At 45.0% G+C, this 21,269-nt stretch overlaps 1 protein-coding gene across 3 annotated transcripts in view; it reads right to left on the bottom strand.

The window, feature by feature from the left end:
- TENM4 (teneurin transmembrane protein 4) overlaps positions 1 to 21,269 on the bottom strand; it is a 419,617-nt gene that overhangs the window by 111,073 nt on the left and 287,275 nt on the right. For all 3 annotated transcript variants that reach the window (XM_024200637.2, XM_029911562.1, XM_029911563.1), the window contains 2 exons: positions 16,127 to 16,273; positions 1,850 to 2,066 (listed from right to left, as the gene is read on the bottom strand). In XM_024200637.2, the coding sequence (XP_024056405.2) occupies positions 1,850 to 2,066; positions 16,127 to 16,273 (364 nt within the window). The remainder of the gene's footprint in view (positions 1 to 1,849; positions 2,067 to 16,126; positions 16,274 to 21,269) is intronic.

Below are 21,269 nucleotides of genomic sequence, written 5' to 3' on the forward strand. Positions count from 1 at the left end.
ATGAACAGCAGACGTGATTCTTGCTGTTCCCTATTTCTGATGATGATGATGAATGTCTCAGCATTAAAAAACTTCAACCTACTTTCTGCCTTACTTTTTACATGAGAAATATCAGGCCTTCTCTATGCTGCAGGACCTTTTCAAGCTCTTTGAAGGCCTTTAATAGTCATATGTAACATGAGGCTGTAACTCTAGTTACAACTCCTCCTTTCTGTAACTGAGATGGGAGGGGATGCAGAGTCTGTCAACTTGGGATTGCTGTTTTCAGGGCACTGTTGCAGAGCACTCTTGGAAAACTACATTCGTGTGAACAAGGGAAGCCAAACCATGGACCAAGCTGGATTAATGGCACTCACTCACTGGCTTCTTTGTGAAAAAAGCAACTTGGGCCATTTGCACAGGAAGGAAGTGTCTTATTCTCCTGCTCCCTGCCAGTGCACCGCTGTGGCAGAGCAAGCGTAAGCGTAAGTAAGCAACTGCAAAGGAACCTTGGTACTAGAGAGCAGTGGTGAGCTGGAGCCGGTTTGTGTGAGTTAAATTTAGAAACCAGTTTAGAACCGGTTGTTAAAGGGGTGGGCAAACTCTGGCCCATGGGATCGTCCTGTCTGGCCCGCCTGAACTCCCGCCTGGGGAGGCTCCCCCGGCCCCTCCCTCACCTTTCCCCCTCTCGCAGAGCCCGGCGCCAGTGCTCTGGACCGCTCCTGGGCAGCTCGGCAGCTCCTGCCTCTTTGAGAGGCACAGTAAGGTGGTGGAGCTGCGAGCTCCAGCGGGCTGCACGGCATCCAAACATGCTGCCCTGAGCAGCATGGTAAGGGGGCCGGGCCGGGGCTGGGAGGAGGGGTTGGATAAGGGGCAGGGAGCGGTTGGAGGGGGCGGAGGTTCTGGGGGGGAGGTCAGGGGACGGGGAACGGGGGGGGGTTGGGTACGCGTGGGAGTTCCAGGGGTCTGTTGGGGTGGTGGTGGATGGGGTCGGGGCAGTCAGGGGACAGGGAGCAGGGTGAGTTGGGTAGGGGGTGGGGCCCCGGGGGCAGTTAGGGTGGGGGGTCTTGGGCTTGCACTCACCAAGCGGCGCTTAATAACCGATCCCCTACCGGGTTGGCGGCGGCACTTCGGCAGCAGGTTGTTCATTCACTCCGGGTCTTTGGTGGCACTGAAGGACCCGGCGCCGAAGTGCCGCCGAAGACCCGGTAGGGACCCGGTTATTAACATTCTGGCAGCTCATCACTGCTAGAGAGCACATTCCGAGTGGGAAAACCACTTTCACCCAAGGTGGGGCATGGGCATGTAGTTTAAATGGAACACACTTCTGAATTAATTCTAAGGCCAACAGTGCGCTGTCTCACAGAAACCCACAGGTGGATTCTGACCCATGGGATACACCCTGGGATGAATGTAAGATGGGAGATAAAAAGGTTTCCTGAAAAGGGCTGACTAATAAAGGAAACAGATGGACATAGAATGAACCAGGTAAATTAATTCCACTACTCTACAAAGATTAGTAGAGCAACCGAGTCTTACCATTAGAGGAAAGAGTATAATGAAAAGCTGAACAGAGAGGGTATGGATTTGATAGTGCAGAAAAACAGCTCTGTCCCTTTAATTTCTCGATCTGTGTGTGCCTTACCCGTGGGAGGACCATCAGCAGCTTTATATTAGTTATGAAATTCTTCAGATATCTATTTCCCATAGGCAGGCGTTTGGGACGGTAGTAATGTCACAGTGTTTGTCTCCTGCATCTTTCTGCTGTTCTTTATTAGTATTTCATTGCACACAATTCCCCATTCTACCTCTGACTGGGAACATAGGACTTGAGCTTTAATTCTTGTTTAAAATCCCCCCAAACACTTACCCTCCATCGAATGGATTCTCTCCCGGGATGACGTGTGTGCTGTCCTTGCCAATCAGGAACTTGATTCGATCATAGAAAGAGTGCAAGTTCTGTTGGGATGTGGGGGTTTGAGTCTCCTGTATGATATCCAGGGGGTCAGGTGAGCCCAGGCACAGTGGGTTAACATGGCACAAAGGCTGCAAGCAGCAATCTGGGTCCATACAGTCCACCAAGCCATCTGCAGAAAGGAAAGGGAGATTTGAGAGCAGCAGTGACAAGGTGCGTGAGACACATCCAAGTGGCCAGATCCCCTGCTCGTGGACCTTTGTGAAGCTCTGCTGATTTCAATGGAGTGACACAGATTTACACCAGCGCAGGGTATGGCTTGTTGTTTTAAAAGCTATTTGAATGGAAAAGATGAAGCTCAAGATAGCAGATTTTTTTTAAAGAAGGAGAACTGAAAATCTCAGGGGATTGATAACAGGATACAGAATTTTTCACCTCGCTCTTGGTCACCCCGTCAAATTCAGACAGGTTGGTAGCAAGTGAAGGTTGTTACCATCTGATGGCTGTTCTTAGCTTATGTGAAATGAGTCTGGTGCCTCAGGCCTGTTCCCTAGAGACAGGAATCTAAACCTCGGCCCCCACACCTGGTGCCATCAGTTCCATTTTCAGCAGAGACACTCAGGGCTAAGCAGGCACTGAGGCCCAGATCCTTAACTGGTGCAACTCACCATAGCTCCACTGAAGTCAGTGGAGCCACGGGCCACCTGCTAAAGCTCCGTGCTGGAAAGCTGAACTACAGTCTCACACTTAAAGGAGTGATCCCTGCAAGATTCAGTGGTGGGGAAAGGGATAAAGCGGGCCTGCGAGGGGAAGTGTGCTCTGCGTCTGCTTGTGCCGTACCTATTCTCTGGATCAACAGAGGGCTTCACACTCCCCGGCTGTCAATCCTGTACCTTTCACCAGCACTCAATTTGCGATAAAAATAGCACTAGCAGTCACATGCACGAGGAAAGCCTACTAAGCACATTTTACTAGAATTAAGTATTGTTGTTTGCCAAGCAACCATATGTGTAAACAGAAGCATCTATTTTCCACAGGACTCTTCCTCTCTTCCCCAATACGTTCTGTGATGCCACAGTTCATCACAAACATCTTGGTAATAAACAACGACAGGGAAGGAAATGCAAAGAAAAAGCATGATAGCTCTGTGGGGGTTTGGTGAAGCATTACATTCAAAAATAAAAGTAGTTAGCATGCACTTGAGATGGATTCTTAAATCAGATTAAGGGACTAGACGTTTGGGGCTTGGTTAATGGGATACGGAGCCCTTCACTTCTAAGTCATCAGTTCAAATAAGGCAGTTTGATAGGGAATGAAAACTGTTACCATGTGATGGCTGCTCAGAGTCTTATGTGAAATGTACGGTGCTGTCAGACCAACCCCTAGAAGCGATCCGTATCAGCCAAACCACCCTCAGTAGCTAGTGTCCTATTGGCAGTCTCAGCACAGAGGCAAAAACTGAATGTGCATGGACAGTAAAACTGTCCCTCGGGTGGCAGGACAGAATATTTTCAATTTCTAAGAAATTATTGCAAAATAAACCAAATCAGCTTGCTTTTACTACACACTGTGTGTCACGGTCTGAGCCCAGTTGCATGGACATAAATCAGGAGACATTCCCCTGACTTAAAGCAATTATTCCATATTCACACCGGGGTAACTAGGAACAGAATCTGGCCAATTGTGTGTGTGTGTGTGCAAGAGAGAGAGAGAGAGATTTTAAAAAGTGGTCAGTGTTGGCTAATTGCCATTGATATTAATGGGAGCTCATTTAGGCCACCGCTGAGTGCTTCTGAAAATCCAATCTATTACCTCTCTTCCTGTCGGTACTTATCTCTCTCTCTATAACTCCTTCCAAATTGTCATGATAATGCACCAACTCACACACAAAATCTGCCCATCTGCCTTGTCTCATGATGAATGATGATAATGACAAAAGTACTAATTATATTTTAGCTGCCCATCAAAAGAAACAGATGATTGGGCTAGTAGGATTTTGCAAGGTTGAATCTCAGTTGGAATCTGAGACACAGTTTAAAAAATAAAGAACGGTGTAGCTCTAATATGTCTATCTATATCTAGCTTTTTAAAAAAAAAAACCCAAAAAACCCCACCCCATTACTGTAGAGATTACAGCTTCAAGTGAGATGACACCTTGTCATTTGCTCCCACACATTAATAATGTTTTCTAAGGCTGCAGACACTGTAGTGAGAGGCTGGCAAACCTGCTGTACCATACCTTTTCATTACCCTGTCTTTATTTCAGACATGAGAGCTGCAGTTTGGGATTTGAAATTGTAAGATGGCAAGGAATTTCTGTCTTCACAGAAAGCTGCAGATATGTGTTTCAGGAGCAGATACACAGGAGAATATCTCGCAGATGCAGGAATGCTGGGAACCAGGCTACAGATTAGCCTTTCTCCTAATACTTTTCAGTCCTGTGTTTTCTAAGTTGGGTATAACTACACCAAAGGACCTTGTCACTGACATCTTATAGCCCTTAAGTTCCCTGTGAGTTGAATGCAGATTTAGCTACTCAACTCTCATTGGCTTTAATGGAAGCTATAGTGCTAAACTTCTTTCAGCTTGGAAAATGTAGGGACTGCTTGTGTCTGAGACATCCCAAAGACCTGCAAGAGTTAAACTACAAACCAGATAATAAATAACGATGTTCAGCCACCCATCCAAGTATCTTTTTCGTTTGTTTTTTACTGTAAAAAAGCCCATCAGTTATCAATGTGGTGTCTTTCAGTGAACGGTAAGAAGAAATAAATGATGTTGCATACAGCTGTGTCTTCTCACATCCTGTGAGCTCTTACTTTCCCTGTCAAAGTCGTAAGGATAAAGTGACATTTATGAAGAGCCCTCCCCACAAAGCAAGTTGCTCAGGGAGCTATACAGATGAATAAAAACAAATTAAAATGCAATAAAAGCCACGCTCCGATAATCCAAAAGAGATGAAAACAAGTGAAGAGGCGCAGTATGAAAAGAGAGGCAAAGAGAATCGGGGAAGAAGGTATTGACAAGGCCAGATGGGTCCTACTCCAAAACACCTTTGATACATACAACGGCTGGAGGTGTTTTTTTAAAGATGGGATGATGGACTGAGACAGAAATGAGTACTGCACCCTACAGTCAATTGCAGCAAAGGCACGCTGACCTGAGAGGTATGGCAGAATTCCTAACAGGTGGATGGTGTAAGAGCATAACTATCCGTCAGGGGGAGACTCAAGGAAGAGGTCTCAAATATGATCCATGGGCTTTAAAAACCAAGGATGACAATTTAAAGTCAATCCACTGATGTAGGGGGTAGGGTACACAGTGGCCATAATATGCCCCGGGTTGCACAGATCAGTAAGTGAATTTGTTGCTGAATCCTGAACCACGTGGAGGGAATTACAGTAATCAAACCACGAGGCATGTGTTGTTGTTGAAAGGTTACCATCAGGTAATTAAAGTTGTAGTCTGTGGAGATTGGACACCAACATTTTTCTACCACGTCCACTACGTGGTGCATCCCTTGGGGGAACAGCTTCACAAATAACCACAAGATTCCTCACTTGACTCTCTACCTTCAATGAATCCCTTCAACTAGGGGCAGACACGAAGGAGGAGCTATATTGCCAGAGGGACAATCTGCTCAGCAGCATGACTTCTGCTTTCCTGGCACCAAGAAAGAGGCCGCTCCAAAGCATCCAGCTGGCGTTATTCTGAGACTTTAAGGCCAGAAGAGACCGTGACAATCATCTAGCCCGATGTTCTGAATAACACAGGCCAGATAATTTCACCCAGTGATTCCTGCATTAAGCCCAATTAATTTGCGGTTGAGCTACAATACATCTTTTAGAAAGCCATCCAGGATTGTTTTAAAGACTTCAATTGATTGAGGATCTACCTTGTTGGGAAGCTGTTCCGAAGAGTTACTTGGACCATACACTCTTTGGGGGCAGGGACCATCTTTTTATTGTCTTTATGCAGCGCCTAGCACAATGACTGGGGGCTCAATACAAGTAATAATAAGAAGAACAATCAACTTCACTATTAGACACGTGTGCCTTATTTCCAGTTTGAGTCTGTCTAGCTTCAACTTCCAGCCATGCTGGTTTTAGCTATTCAGTGCAAACTTTCATCGAAGGGAGAACCGGGACTTACCAATAAAGATACACAGGACCCTGCATTAATTAGGCAACCAAGCTACTACTGTCTAGAAACGAGACAGGTGACAAAGAAGGGAGTGCTCCCCTCAGTGCCTCACCAGCACGCAGGGGTGTCACTTAAACCCATGTGTCCGCATACACCTCTTTCTCCATCGCACCCCACTGAGTCTTTACCCTGGGTGAGAGTGAGGGAGCACGCACAAAAAGGGGCATGGACTCTGCAGAGCAAGATTTCTCAAAATGACAAGTGATTCTGGGTGCCTCAGTGATGGATGCCAAACCCGAGACCCCTGAAACAGGTTAGATTTTCAGGTGTTGGTGGCTCAGCACTTTCTAAAAGTGAGGCCCCTTTAAAGTGTCACAAACTGGGCACCCATAAATCGAGGTGCCCAAAATCATTAGTCACTTGTGAAAGTCTAGGTCACCATGTTCAATGCGGATGACTATGCTAACCCTGTTCCTTATTTGCATCCCTGGGATAGCTTCCAGGTTAGCTGGAACACAGCCACCTTGCTTTCCCTACCTGCTCACCATGCGAAGTCTTAGGGTACGTCTATACTTACCTCCGGGTTTGGTGGTAAGCAATCGATCTTCTGGGATCGATTTATCGCGTCTTGTCTAGACGCGATAAATTGATCCCGGAAGTGCTCGCCGTCGACACCGGTACTCCTGCTCTGCGAGAGGAGTACGTGGAGTCGACGGGGGAGCCTGCCTGCCGCGTGTGGACCCGCGGTAAGTACCTTGTAGTTCGAACTAAGATACTTTGACTTCAGCTACGTTATTCACGTAGCTGAAGTTGCGTATCTTAGTTCGAACTGGGGGGTTAGTGTGGACGAGCCCTTACAGAATCAAGGCCACAAGTAATTTCCTTTTAAAAAATGTTTTGGGTGGTTTATAAGAACAACATGGAGTTCCCAGTCTGGACACCGACCTCCTGGTGGCTAGCTGGATGGAGCACTTGCATACGCATGACAGGGGAGAATCCTGGATTTTGATGTCCTGCCCTTCCCTCCTAAGCATTCTGGAAGGGTTAGGCTGTTGAGCAAACAGAGATGCTTTGTGGCTATACAACATCGCCTGTGAGCTTCCCTGTCTGGACTCTAATTTCTCTCAAAGCCCTCCTTGCTGAGATGGGATTAAGAGCCAGAGGCGCAAAGCTAGTCATTAACTTCTAGGAAATGATCTGTCTGTTGGGCATTATTGCTTACAGGGAGAGGCAAACTTTTCAATTTATTTCTCAACTTTGATGAAATAAGTGTGAAGTATTTTTTCCCCAGTACTAAAAATACGTGTCACATTCACACCCACAAGTGCATCGCAGGGGAATTCATTTCAAGCAACCGTGGGCCTCCTCTTCTTGAATTCTTTCGGTCACCTCAGTGTTTTCTGGCTGTAAAGTGCTCCCAGGAGGAGCAGGACTCTGCTTCCCCTTTCAAGCCTCATGCAGCCTAGTGATTCGTTTCCAAGACTCTCCGCTTCAGCATTCACCCCCAAGATCAGAGTTTTATACAGAGGTAAAGGGCTGGTTTTGAAAGACTGCTTCTGCAGTAAACAAGATCAGCTGAGAGCTAATAAAATTTCAAATTAGTTGTGACTTTTCATGGCCCCAGAATTGTGTTGGGTGATTTAATGGGCAGCGTCTTAGCTCGCCAGGATTGAATAATGGAGCATTTCTACAGAGTTATGGATGCTGCAACAAAAATCCGTCATGCTAACATCAACAAGCAGAATGCAAATAACCTTCAGCTAGACGTGTTATTATGTGTTTAAGCAAACTATGATGGGTGCTGCATGTGGAATACTGTGATGGAACATACGGGCCATGGGAGAGGACAGAACAGTATTTACACAGACTGAATATTTTGGAGCATGACTCCTCTAATACTAGCAAGCAACCATGAAAACAGAGTCTGTCATGCTGAAAGAGGGTACAAGTTCCTGATGAACCCTGATATTGGAAGAATACACGTGATAAATTCAAGGCCCCATCCTGCTCCCACTGAAGACAATGGAAATTTTGCCGCAGACCTTCAATGGGAACAGTGCCTAAGAAAACCTTTTGTAACATACTAAGCAACAAAAATCTGTTAGCCTTTCTAATGCAGTAAGGAGCATTTCCTTTGCCTGTACAAGAGTAAGAGGCACTCCTGTCTGTCCGTCGCTCCACAGAATGACAACATGACATTATCTGTTGCAATGATAATTATTTGCCCTGTAATGTTTTCAGATTTATTACTTGGACAGCAAAGAGATGGAGATTTTAACAGATGCACATCTGCGGCCAGAGTCAACACAGCTGATTATTCTTGCTGCTTTGCAGCTTCATAAATTTTATGACCAGAAGGGACCATTATGATCACATAGTCTGACCTCCTGCACAGCACAGGCCAAAGAAACTCACCCCTGTGCAGAGGGCCAGCCCAAAGCTTACACCTCTGGGACTTACGCAGCCAATAGGCTTTGTGCTGGAGCTCTGTGCAGAGCTGAATTTCACCTACAAGCACTAGTCAGTGTACACGTTGCAGCATCTGGTCCTATACTAAACTGATCTTGCAAAAACGGTGAGGAGTCAAAGGAAAACTCAACACAAATGTAACAGAACGATGGACAGGAGGCCATTCCTTCCTCAGCAACCACCTCATCTTATTATTGTAACCTCTGTCCTTCCCCTCCCTCCCCATCTGCCCTATTTTTAGTTTGTTTGTTTATGTCCTAAGTTAGATTCCAAACTCTTTGAGAACAGGATTAAGTCTTTACTTCCTTCTTTGAAATGCCCAGTACACATGTATGGGCTCAAAAGAATAATCAATCATTATTTGTATTATAGAATAAGAACATAAGAACGGCCATACTGGGTCAGACCAAAGGTCCATCTAGCCCAGTATCCTGTCTTCTGACAGTGGCCAATGCCAGGTGCCCCAGAGGGAAGGAACAGAACAGGTAATCATCAAGTGATCCATGCCCTGCTGCCCACTCACAGCCTCTGGAAAACAGAGCCTAGGGACACCATCAGCATCTAGAATCTATGAAACAGCAAGAATAATAAGCGGTGTTAACTCCCTCCAGATGTACCTCTTTCAGAGGATCAGAGCTCCACTGTGGTAGGTGCTGTACAGGCAGGTTACAAAAAAGACAACCCCTACTCCAGAGAGCTCACACTCTTGCTTATCACAGCACATGAATGAGACAGTGAAGTGGGATGGAAGGGGGAGGAGGGTTAACCCTAAATATTTGTTGCCCGGGTTGCTCTAACTGCCTATAATATGAAGATAATAATGGGGGTCACCCTGTCTATCTATCCTTATCCTCTGATTTCCTCTTTGCGATGGAAGTGGTGGTGGTGGTGGTGAGGAGGTCATGTGAACATGGGATCTCTCCATTTCTTCAACTGAGGCTTGTCTAGAGAAGGTGCACCCCTTCCTTTGCCTCGTTCTGCATCGCTACAGTGTCATTCTGCCTTCTTTCTGAGGTAGAGACAAGTGCTCTTCTATGAATCTGCCAGCAAGAGGCATTTTGGTAAGGCCCAGCCATCCGATGTGAAGTGAGACAACCAAGGTCACTCCTAGATCGCCAATTCCCTGGCTTCAACACAGTGGCTATGGAGATGGCTCAGTGACAGCCATTTCTGAGTCTCCTGATGTATGGCTCCACATCACACTCGCACATTCCCCAAGATGATTGCCTAGCGCAAATGCTGCACAACGGCTGCTGTCCCACCCACCAGAGAGTCATAGGAGAAATGAACCCCCTGAAAATATGAACTAGTGATTCTGCTCTTTTACTGGAGGGACTGAGAGCCCTCCTTAAAGACAAAGAAAGAAAAGCCAATAATTTATAACAAATCACAGTGTAACAGCTGTTAGAGCTTTTCAGGGCAAGCTTGCCGTTTCCTCCTCTCTTTAGCAGTTTGTGGTTCTTCCAAGATGACCCTGTTGTCTGATTGGATGTGTTCGTGATGATAAATGTTAATTTATGATGGCTGTTTTCCCAGGTGCGTTCAGATCTTAATACTTCCCTTAGCCTTTGTAAATTTAGCTAGCACATTACTGTATCATTTTTATGGGATCAGGGAATTGGAAAGTTCCCCTACCATGTCCAGGAGACAATATTCTTGTGCCATAAAAGCCTTGCATGCATTAAGTAAATGTTCTAAACAGCATGCAGGAAACAAAAAATCTGAAATCACTAAGCACTGCAAAGCACCCATCACTTTGTCCACAGCCAACAACTTTGTTTTGGGATTCCGTCAGTTTCTTTACACTCTTTCTTTTACAATCCTGCCATTATTTTCCCTTCTGGCCTTACATACTGCAAAAGTACATTTAGCTCTCATACAAGCTCTCCAAGGAGAAGACTTTCATCCTCAAAGTAAAGCAGGGAGGATGGTAAAAAAAGGTGCCAGATTCCTCCTGGTGGAAGAGCGTAAAGCACCTCAGTTCCCTTCTTCTGATCATTACATACTCTTCAGCCTGCCAAGGAGCTTCCACACCCTCTGAAGGGGACAAACAGAGTGATCAACGGAGGAAGCTGGCCTAGCTCTGAAGTCAGTGGACTGTGGTGAAGTCAATACAACAATGTATATTGCTGAGACCCTGGCCCTAGAATTTACATCTGAGGGGGGAAGAGTGTTGGTGCATCAACTCTGGTATCTTGTGCCAGCAATGGCTCATTCCAGATGCCTCAGAGAAAGGCGAAAATGCAAAATGCAACAGCTCAATTGTTTGGTGCACTGCAGTTTAAAAAAGAAGGAGAGACTCTTGTGCTGCTAGAGGGGGTTGGAGGAAAGGGAGGCAGGATTGTGTTTTCAGGCTGCGAGCTCTTGGGCAAGAACTAGTTGAGTATGGAATTGCCCTTGGAAAAACAAAGAGGAGGTCCTGTGTACTTTGGAACTCTGCATTCTTACTTGGCTACACTGCGCTAGGGTCTCATGAATAAGACATAAACTGAGGAAAGAGGAATTGCTGCAGAAGAGAGAGAATTGTGTGGTGCTTTTTTCACTTCTCCAGAGAAAAATACCATGCTGATATGGCAGCCCCACTGATATGGAGAAGGCATTTGAGAGAAGAAGGTCGGCAGGCTGCTTCTGTGTGCTAAACCCTGGGATGGGCCAGGGTTACTTTAGTTGAAGAAGGATACTTTTAAAATGTCCTGCAGATTCCATAATCTCTTTGGAGTGCCTTTCAGATCTGTTTAAACTGAGATCCCACTCTAGTGTGCTTGGGACTTATGCAGGAGGTTCAGACACATTTATCTCTCACTCAGATGAAGATTGAGACATAATATTATAAATAAGGTGTTATATTTACAGAATGTTCTTCGTCCCCCTTCTGCATTTTAAGTGTGCGACACTGGAATCACTTTGTCCACCATTCTCTGGATGAGAACGCAATAGCTATTTAACACCCCACAGCCACGCTGCATAATACTTTAAAACAAAGAAAAATTCTGTATGCAACTGAAACTGTGAGGGGAATGCCAGTAGGAAGAGATAATCATCGAAGTAGAAATTAGGAAAGGAGACTGGGGAATAACAGCTCCTTGCCAAAAGTATTATGGGATCTTTAATGACCATAAGTGGTCAGGACCTTGATTTTACCTCTTTCTTAACTGCATCTAATTGTCCCTTACCGGGAAACTGGTTAAATATTGACTCAAAAGACAGCCACTTTCCAGATAACCGGCACCTCTACTTGCAGACCCTAGAATCCTCCCTTCCCAGGTACTGACCTAGCTTCCTCAGATAAATTCAGGACCAGTGATGAATCCCTCAACCCAAAGTTAACATGTGAAATGGACAGAAACTTTTGGCAAAAAGGAGATTTCTAGCTTAATATTGATAGTTCTCCTAAGAACTCAGGGCACTGGAAGATGCTTAGACAATAAAATTGCTCAACTAGCCAAACATTTCTAAAGCTCCAGCTGTTAATACAGAGTGATTCGTGCAGGGGGAAAGCTCCCCCAAAATAGATTGCTGATGCAGGTTTGCTCATATGCAGCAGGTCTGTGAGTTGGGTAGGATATTTCCCCAGACTCGATCCCTGACAGAGGTGATTGCTGGTAGGAAATCTATTTTCCAGGAAGGTAATGGTCCCTATATGCTCCCTTAAAGCTCAAGGTTTTACGAGGGCCTTTAAATCAACTTCCAGGTCCTATCATGGGGCAATTAGTTTCCTTGGCTACTTAAGGCTTCCAGGTCTGCACTGTTATAAGCATGCAGAGCTGCCAGTGTCCGCACTCCTGATATAGAATGGTTATGTAACACAGAACAATGGCAAGAGAGTCATTCTAGGATCTTCCTCTCTGTGCACATTTTTAGAAAACTTCTGCAGTTTGCTGTAATAAATTTTGTGACTCCTTGGGTGCAGCCTGCAAAACCCTTGTAACCTTAACTGCTCTGGATTGTTAAAGGTGATTCATTTTCTGCTGTTTTCCCTGCAATGACCCTGGAATAAATACCAGCTCCGGTGTAAAACCTGATGCAATGTCACTGAAATGTAACTGAAAGCAGGATTAGACCCACCGTGTTAAAACAGTACTGCCAGGCCAGCACAATGACACATTTTTCTTGGGATTTTTCCTGGCAATATCATTGTTCTAAATGGGACAAAGATTCTCTTTCACTGAGACCATCTCTTACTCCTGCCATAGCTTGTCACTGCTTCTCTGGGGCCAAACAGCCTTCCCCTTTACTGAAGAGTTTCTGTTACCTGTCTCCCATGGAGTCCGACTTCCCCAGGACCTGAAGCCATTTTTTTAACTCCAGCTCCCATTACAGTAAGGAATTTCCAGTGGCAGTGTTCTGCACTGTACCACTGCATTAGAACCAGTTGAATGGTGAACTCGGGCAGAGTGAAACGCCACTTACTGTGAACAGGAGTCAATGCATATCACAATTCTTGTATGAGAAACTTCTGCATATACAGAAGCTGTTCTGGGAACAAAGGGCCAGATTTAACAAACAAACAAACAAACATTTAGATGCCTAATTCCCATTGATTTCAATGGGAGTTAGGCACAAAATACCTTCAAAAATATGACCCAAACTGACTCTTGGTTTAAACACATGCACAGATGAATATTTAAAGGCTAGACTGAAATTAGCCCTCTACTGGCATGTGAGGAAAGGTGGAAATAAACCACTCTAGTCCTCGCACCCCAAGAGAACATAAGAACAGCCATAGTGGGTTAGACCAATGGTCCATCTAGCCCAGTATCCTGTCTTACGACAGTGGCCAATGCCAGGTGCTTCAGAGGGAATAAACAGAATAGGCAATTATTGAGTGATCCATCCCGTCATCCACTCCCAATTTTTGGCAATTAGAGGCTAGGGACACCCTGAGCATGGGTTTGCATCCCTGACCAGCTTGGTTAATAGCCATAGATGGACCTATCCTCCAGGAACTTATCTAATTCTTTTTTGAACCCCGTTATAGTTTTGGCCTTCACAACATCCCCTGGCAATGAGTTCCACAGGTTGACTGTGTGTTGTGTGAAGTACTACTTCATTTTGTTTGTTTTAAACCTGCTGCCTATTAATTTAATTGGATGACCCCTGGTTTTTGTGTTATGTGAAGGGGTAAATAACACTTCCTTATTCGCTTTCTCTACACCATTCATGATAATATAGACCTCTATCATATCCCCACTTAGTCATCTCTTTTCCAAGCTGAAAAGTCCCAGTCTTTTTAATCTCGCCTCATGTGGAAATTGTTCCATACTCCTAATCATTTTTGTTGTCCTTCTTTGTACCCTTTCCAATTCTAATATATCTTTTTTGAGATGGGGCAACCAGATCTGCATGCAGCATTCAGGGTGTGAGTGTACCATGGATTCATATAGTGGCATTATGATATTTTCTGTCTTATCTATCCCTGTCCTAATGGTTCTTAACATTCTGTTCGCTTTTTTGACTGCTGCGTCACAATGAGTGGATGTTTTCAGAGAACTATCCACCAACGACTCCAAGATCTCTTTCTTGAGAGGTAACAGCTAATTTAGACCCCATCCTTTTATATGTATAATTGGGATTATGTTTTCCAATGTACATTACTTTGCATTTATCAACACTGCATTTCATCTGCCATTTTGTTACCCAGTTTTGTGAGGTCCCTTTGTAACTCTTCGCTGTCTGCTTTGGACTTAACTATCTCAAGTAGTTTTTTACAGTCTGCAAATTTTGCTCTCTCACTGTTTTACCCCTTTCCCCAGATCATTTATGAGCACTAATGCTATCCTTCCTGTAGGAGACAGGGATCTGGCACCCCTACACTCTGGGTGCCAGCGCATTGTGCTCCCTGAAAGGGTGAAGCAGGGGCCACTCTGGCCCATGCTCCTTCAGTGGGGGTCAATGTGATTGCCTGAGGCACAATCCCCCTGGGAGATCCCACAGGGGTAGTGTAGGTCTCACTGCCGCTGATAGGGACTGCAGATCAACAAGCCGTTAGCGTGAGCCACTGAACATCTTTTCCCAGTTATCTTGCTGTACAGAGCAGAAGCTGATTTTTCAAGTAACAGGTTTAAAGACCATGGGTCAGATCTATCACTCTGGCTGCTTTGCACAATCCCAGCAATGCAGCAGGAAAGCTGGCAGATCTAGCCCCGAGGATCCCCCTGCATGGAGCCACTGTCATAGTGTCTATGCCATCCTCCCTCTCGGCTCTTGGTGCAGGGGGTGTCTTCAAGCTAGTGATCTCCAGCTGTCCCCAGGATGAGGGATGGCACTTATCACAGGATAAACACAGCACTCACCTTTTGCTTCTCCAGTCTACATCTGTTGCCTTGTTGGCTGACAAGGTAATCAACAGTTCCTTTGAAATGGATAACCCAATGAGTCACCACATAAGAAGTGAACACCTCAGACCATGGAATCTCTGACTACATCCCCACAGAGCCAGAGTCTGATCACGCTCTTTTTGATGTTATGTTTATGGGCTCCATTTGCTCTAGGCTGGATTACCTCTGAGATTTTTTTGCCCTCTCTCCAAGAAACGACATTTTTTTTTCCACAGAAGCTAGGATTATGCTTGGATATATTTACCATATTTTTACACATGTGGTGTGGCAAACTTTATTGGTGCCTTGTGTCAGCTGTAAATAGAAAGAACTAATACAGTGGTATTTGGTTTCATCTGAGGGAATAAGCGGCCTTTGTTCTACAGCTTGTACTCTTTGTATGGGGCACTGGGTTCCCCCCTCCCACATCTTTCTAAGGGGACAATTTGGTCCATTTACCATGCCAGATGTACAAAGGCATTTTAAATATTCGATCAGAAGCCCGGTCCCTGTGAAGTCGATAATCACAGGGTTGGCCTTTTTAAAAAAAAAACTGTACTGTTCTTGTTAATACGATAAAACAAGACACGTGCAAAACGCAGTCTGCATTTCACAGTCTGGGTCCTGGCCCGGAGTGTGGTTAACAGAGCTTTTTGCTGAGTGACAACAAAACAAATTATGCAGTCTCCCTTATGCCTCAAATTTAATATCTCATCTCCAGCCCTCTAATTCAAACCTTCACACTGTTCCAAGGTTTCCTTTGTAATGAGATAACTCTGAACATTAACTCTGCATTACGCTGAGCTATTATTCTCATGCCTGACTCATTATGTATAGAACTGGAATCAATAAAATGTGGACTGAGAGGGACTGGGTGGTTTGGGGATCAGCTAGTTAAGCCTCTAGGTTGCGGCTTCACATCCATCCCAGGTGAGTAAGGACCCTTGGTGGCAGTCTCAGGAGAGAGGCCAGGTTTCAAACAGACAGGGAAACTCACCCCTCTGTGTCATGGCTCAGGCACAAAGGTGGAGTGGGGTGGAGGGACGCCTGCACTGCCACTGACTGTGCTGTGCCTATTGTGAGGATAAACAAACCTCAGACCCCTGCACCCAATTAATTCAATTTAAATTAATATAAAATATGGCAGAATTAGTCTGGCAAAGTTCACTATCCATTCTCCATCAGCTGTCAAGAACAAGGATCTTCTGCACCATAGAGTCCCCCCAGCTGGCTCTTGGCCTTGCTAAGAGAAGCAGTGTAAGGCTCTGTGAAGCCTGATAAATCACATGCACTTTCGTCCTACCTCCATCGTTGTCTTTTCCATCGCCGCATGCTGTCTCCATGGAAGTATCACAGCCTGCTCCTCTCCAGCCCAGCTGGCAGACACAGTGCCAGCCATTCATATCCAGAGTGCATCTGCCATTGCCATTACACAGTCCAGGGCAACCCTCTGCAAGGCAAACAATCACACATTCTAATGCACTGGAAGGTGTTAGGAGGACTAGGGACATAGAAAGACAACCTGGAAACGTGGCTGGGGAACCTCTTAAAACAGCTTTTTTCTTTGCCTTCTACCTATTTCTCCTCTCCCATTTCTAAGGTTTCCTGCTTCTTTTGCCATCCAGAATCAATGGGGACTGTAGAATAAGAGAAGGGCATTACATTCATTGTACTTCAAGCTTTGGTGACTACAACTCACGGCTCCCCACCTCTGCCGCAATGATGGATTTCTGGGGTGGGGATGCAGTCTGCTTTCCTGATTCTCTTGCAACACATGCAGCAATCCACCCTACACTTTGGGTTGCCTTGCAAGAGCAGGGCTTGGTGTAACCCAAACTCCATGGCGGGTTAGAGTTCTCAGCACCGCCTGGGAGGCAGTGGGCTCTGGAAGGTACAGCCATGAATCTCAGTCTGGCAAGCTGGCACAGTGACTTGGCTTATCTGTCTGTGAAGAGAGACTACATGATTGTGAGTTGTAGTATGAAGAGTTTATCAACATGACTTTGGGATGATTGCATTGTTCCCAAGAGGCAGGGCCATGAGTGAGTTATATAAGTCATCCCATACAAGTGCTAGTAGAGCATTCCTACCACACCATGCCCTCATGTACTCTGCACAGGTTCCAGAAGCGCCATTTCAGTTTGTAAGATCTGTTTTATAGAAATTTAAACACTTACTGAAACTATTTTTTCTATCCATCTGCTTTCAAAGGCAGTTGCCTTACTTTGCAGGGGTCCAATTGAACAAGCACCAGAGGAAGTCAGGAAAACTCTTTAAAAAGGACCTTTTTATCTTTACACACACACACACACATAGTATGTCACTCCTCTAAAGTAAGTGTGTGTGTGTGTGTGTGTGTGTGTGTGTGTGTGTGTGTGTGTGTGTGTGTGTGTGTGTGTGTGTGTGTGTTATTATAGGCAGAACTGGCAGCTCTGTCTAACGTCAAGGCTGCTTGACATGTCCCATTATATAGCCCTGTCTTCAGCAGCTTGTAACTTTGCCAAACTTTAGACATTTGAGCTGAAATTTTCCATGCCCAATGTCTGTCTCAGACTGATTATTTTTTAAGTTTCAGCTAAAAAGGTTCAGCAATTTCCAAGAACAAGATTAGCAACAAAATATGTTGTTTGCCTACGTTAAAAAAAAATCTTACTATAGTCTCATTGACAAACTCTAGTGTCCCCATGCTTTGGAGCACTGACTTGAAATTTGGCAGGGGGTCATCCTGGTGTCAGAGCTGTGGATGTTGCCGTCACCATGAATATCTGCTCAAATTTGTCCAAGTTATAAGGCTCTAACAACCCCCCCACACACATTCTGCACATGCTCAGTAAAGTCCAGCAGCTAAATTTTCCAGAGATTCCGCCTCACTGAGCATGCTCCATCCCCTCCACAGCTGCTATGTGTCAACTGGACTCCACATGCTGCATCCACCCACAGCAACTGCACATACTCCATCTAAGGGTGGAGAGGCAGAACAAGAATTTCCCTGCAGAAGGGGAGGGACCAGCACCAGAGGATTGTGTGTGTGTGTGTATGTGTGTGTGTTAAAAGTGTCATAGAAAACTCTATGGGGAAATTAATAATTCCTGCACAGTAAACAACAAATGGGCCCACGCACTGGATGATGAGGATAAAAAGAAACAGTGAATAACTGCTCATTCAGTGAGCACAGTCTATCCTGTGCACTGAACGAGGCAGGGGTCCTGAAGAAAAAACACGTGATTATGTAATTAAACCGTAATTCTGTCATTTCCTCACTTTTGAGAGCTTGACTTTGCAACCTTAACATTCTTTGAACCATCTTTTGGATGTAATTTCCTACATGTTTATATAGATATAAAACCTATTTTACAACAACTTGAATGGATTTTCATGGCTCCCACTGAACCTTGTTCAGTTGAATCCAAGGAAACCATGACAAGTGGCTTGGAAAGAAGATGGATAGAAAAACTCACCCCAGTAAAGTGTGTGTATGTGTGTGATATACACAATGTCAGTACTCTAACGTATAGTATCTTGGGCCCTTCCAGGGCCAGGAGCAAGTGCTAATGTTCCATTGGGAAGCTGGGAATCTCCCTTTCCCAGTGGGATAAAGCTCCTCTTCCTAACCCTGCCAAACTGTAAGATTTCAGACACTAAGGTTGCGATGTTTTAACATACCGAAATGGGAGTGGAAGAGTGAATCCTCTCCATCCTGGGACACAGGTCAGGAGGGGAAATTTAGGGGTGAAGGAAGAAACACTTGTCTCTCAGTTTGGCTTAAAAAAACCCAACTGGGGCTGCTTGCCGGGACTCAGATATCTGGAATGTTGGACTAGCACCCAGAGGAGATGGATTGGTGGGCAGAGGGCAGGCAAGATGCATAATAAATTCTATTTATTATGTGTCTCTGCAGGGTATGACGTGGCTATGGTCACCACACCATGGATAGGAGTACCCACAGTATTATGCATTCCACAATAGCCCTGCCCAGTAAAGAATGCTAAGAAATGACAACACAAGTGAACCTTTCTGGGGGAGGGATAGCTCAGTGGTTTGAGCATTGGCCTGCTAAACCCAGGGGGGTGAGTTCAAACCTTGAGGGGGCCATTTAGGAATCTGGGGCAAAAATCTGTTTGGGGATTGGTCCTGCTTTGAGCAGGGGGTTGGATTAGATGATCTTCTGAGGTCCCTTCCAACCCTGATATTCTATGATAAAACCTATGTACTTAATCTGGTGTTTAAGAAGCACTATCAACAGTGCTGGAATATACGTATGCTGTATGCTCCCCTCAGATCCAGGCCACCATGTTTTGCGTGATCTCTGATGGTTGGTGCTTTTGCCTGCTAGTTTTTATTAACTGAAGTTTGGGCGGGAGAGGGAATTTAAAAACTGAACGGGGCTTTAGGAAAAAAAAAACATTTAAGGACCTATTTCTGCTGTCCCTAAATCTGTAGAGATCTCACTGAAGTCAATGGGAGCTTTACCTGAGTCGGTAGTGCAAGACTGGGCCCTATGTGGGTTTCTAATTGAAACCACTTGCAGATGTTGCTATAAAAACTTGTCTTAAGAGAAAAAGGGAGGCAGCTTTGCCCATCCATGGGGACTTCAAGAATACCATGCAAAAAGCAGCCTAGACCAGGAGTACACTGGAAAAAAAAGAGACTTGTTTCAACTAGACAAAAATGAATGTCATACTATCACAGGGACGTTCACCAGAACTAGCAAGAGATTACTCTGCCATTTTAAGATTGGTAGCCAGAATAACATCCTGTTAATGATCTGAAAAATTAAGGCCCCCTAATTAGTCTCAATTATAAACTAAGTGTAGTTGGGACTTCCTTCAAGTTAAGCCTCATTGCCATATAAAATTGGGCTTAAGGGATAAGACTTACTCAGGTTTGATCTTCAAGTAGCGTCAAGAGAATTAATTTATTCTCTTCTTTGTCTTTCCCCTGTCAGGCTGCAAAAAAGGCACTGATGCACCTCCTGATGTGTCTCACCAGACCTGGGGGAGTTCTGAATCCAGGTGGCCGCAGCTGGATGCAACTCCGAGGAATGCAACCAGTAGTTGCAAACAAGAACAATAACTTTAAAGTTATCTAGAAAAATTCTGTGTGCTCCAAGGGAAAGCAAAGTATTAACAGATCTTTCCATACAATGGGAACACAGTAAAATGTTTTGAAAACCACTTAACCAATGGACCAGCAGAGTGATCCTACTAAGAGAGGGACGAAGGAGCCCAAAATCAGATGGTTCCTAGTATATTAAGGCTTAATCTTACTTGTCTCACTCATACTAATCTCACTCACTCACCCATACTAATTGGGCAAGTATGGCAAGTAGGATTCGGCAAGTGACTGCACCAGGAGCTGTGAATTCAGCACTTCTCAAACTTGGGTGCATAGAGTTATGCACCAAAATAAGTTAACTGATTTTCAGAAGACCTGAACCCTCAACAAAATTCACTGACTTCAAAGGGAGATGTGGATGTGCAGCACCTTTGAATATCAGACCATTTACTTAGGGGCCTTCCTACGGATTTAGGTGATTAACTTTTCGGATGAGAATTATTCACCAGTAACCAGGTATGAATTATCCTGAGTGATATTATCTGTTCCAGTGTCATTTAGTATATAGGGAAACTCTCTCAAACAAGGAGAAACTTCCAAACAGAATGAACTTTTAAGGGAGACCACTATCAATTTTGAACTTTAGTCTGGAGGGCCCAGTGCCAGTGATAAGATGAACTGATTTCAGTACAGCCCTTTGTTAGTGAAGAGCTTCTTGGTTTTAACCATGTTGAAGTTTGCGCCTGAAATTTGCTCTCCCCCTTTGAAACAAGAGGAGGCCTAGTTTGGAGTCTTGACTGACTCACTGGTTTACATTAAAACAGTAGGAAAGCCAGCAGTCAATCCTATTCAACCTCAATAAGCCAGGACTGCTGGGGAGGGATTTCAACTAGAAACATGTTAATAATTAAGAAAGCCAAAATGGCATGAGAAACGTAATTCTGAAAATTGCACACGGTGCATTTAGCCAAGTAAAAATCATGTACGTTGAAAGATTCAGCTATTGCTAATCCTTCCAAAGGAGGGAATGCAATGTAAATGGCAAGCAAATGGTTTATTCATAATACGTTGCTTAACCCGTTACTCACTGCAAAAATCAGTAAGTACAACATGCCTTTATTCCTAGCAATCAGAATCAGTCAAAAAACTGTCCAGAGCAAGACGGTATATTTGTAGAAGACATTTTAAAAAATGGGACAGTGCGGGGGGCTACTCATTACCTCAGGTCCCTGAATCTCAAGGAGAGAGGCTCTGCACAGGGCCGGCTCCAGGCACCAGCTTAACAAGCAGGTGCTTGGGGCAGCCAAGGGAGAGGGGCGGCACCTGCGGCAATTCGGGCGCAGCAGGTCCCTCACTCCCTCTAGGAGCGAAGGACCTGCCGCTGAATTGCC

This window comes from Terrapene carolina, unplaced genomic scaffold (genome assembly GCF_002925995.2).
Source record: "Terrapene carolina triunguis isolate 2854851 unplaced genomic scaffold, T_m_triunguis-2.0 Scaffold97, whole genome shotgun sequence".
In the NCBI taxonomy this organism is placed as follows: domain Eukaryota; kingdom Metazoa; phylum Chordata; order Testudines; family Emydidae; genus Terrapene; species Terrapene triunguis.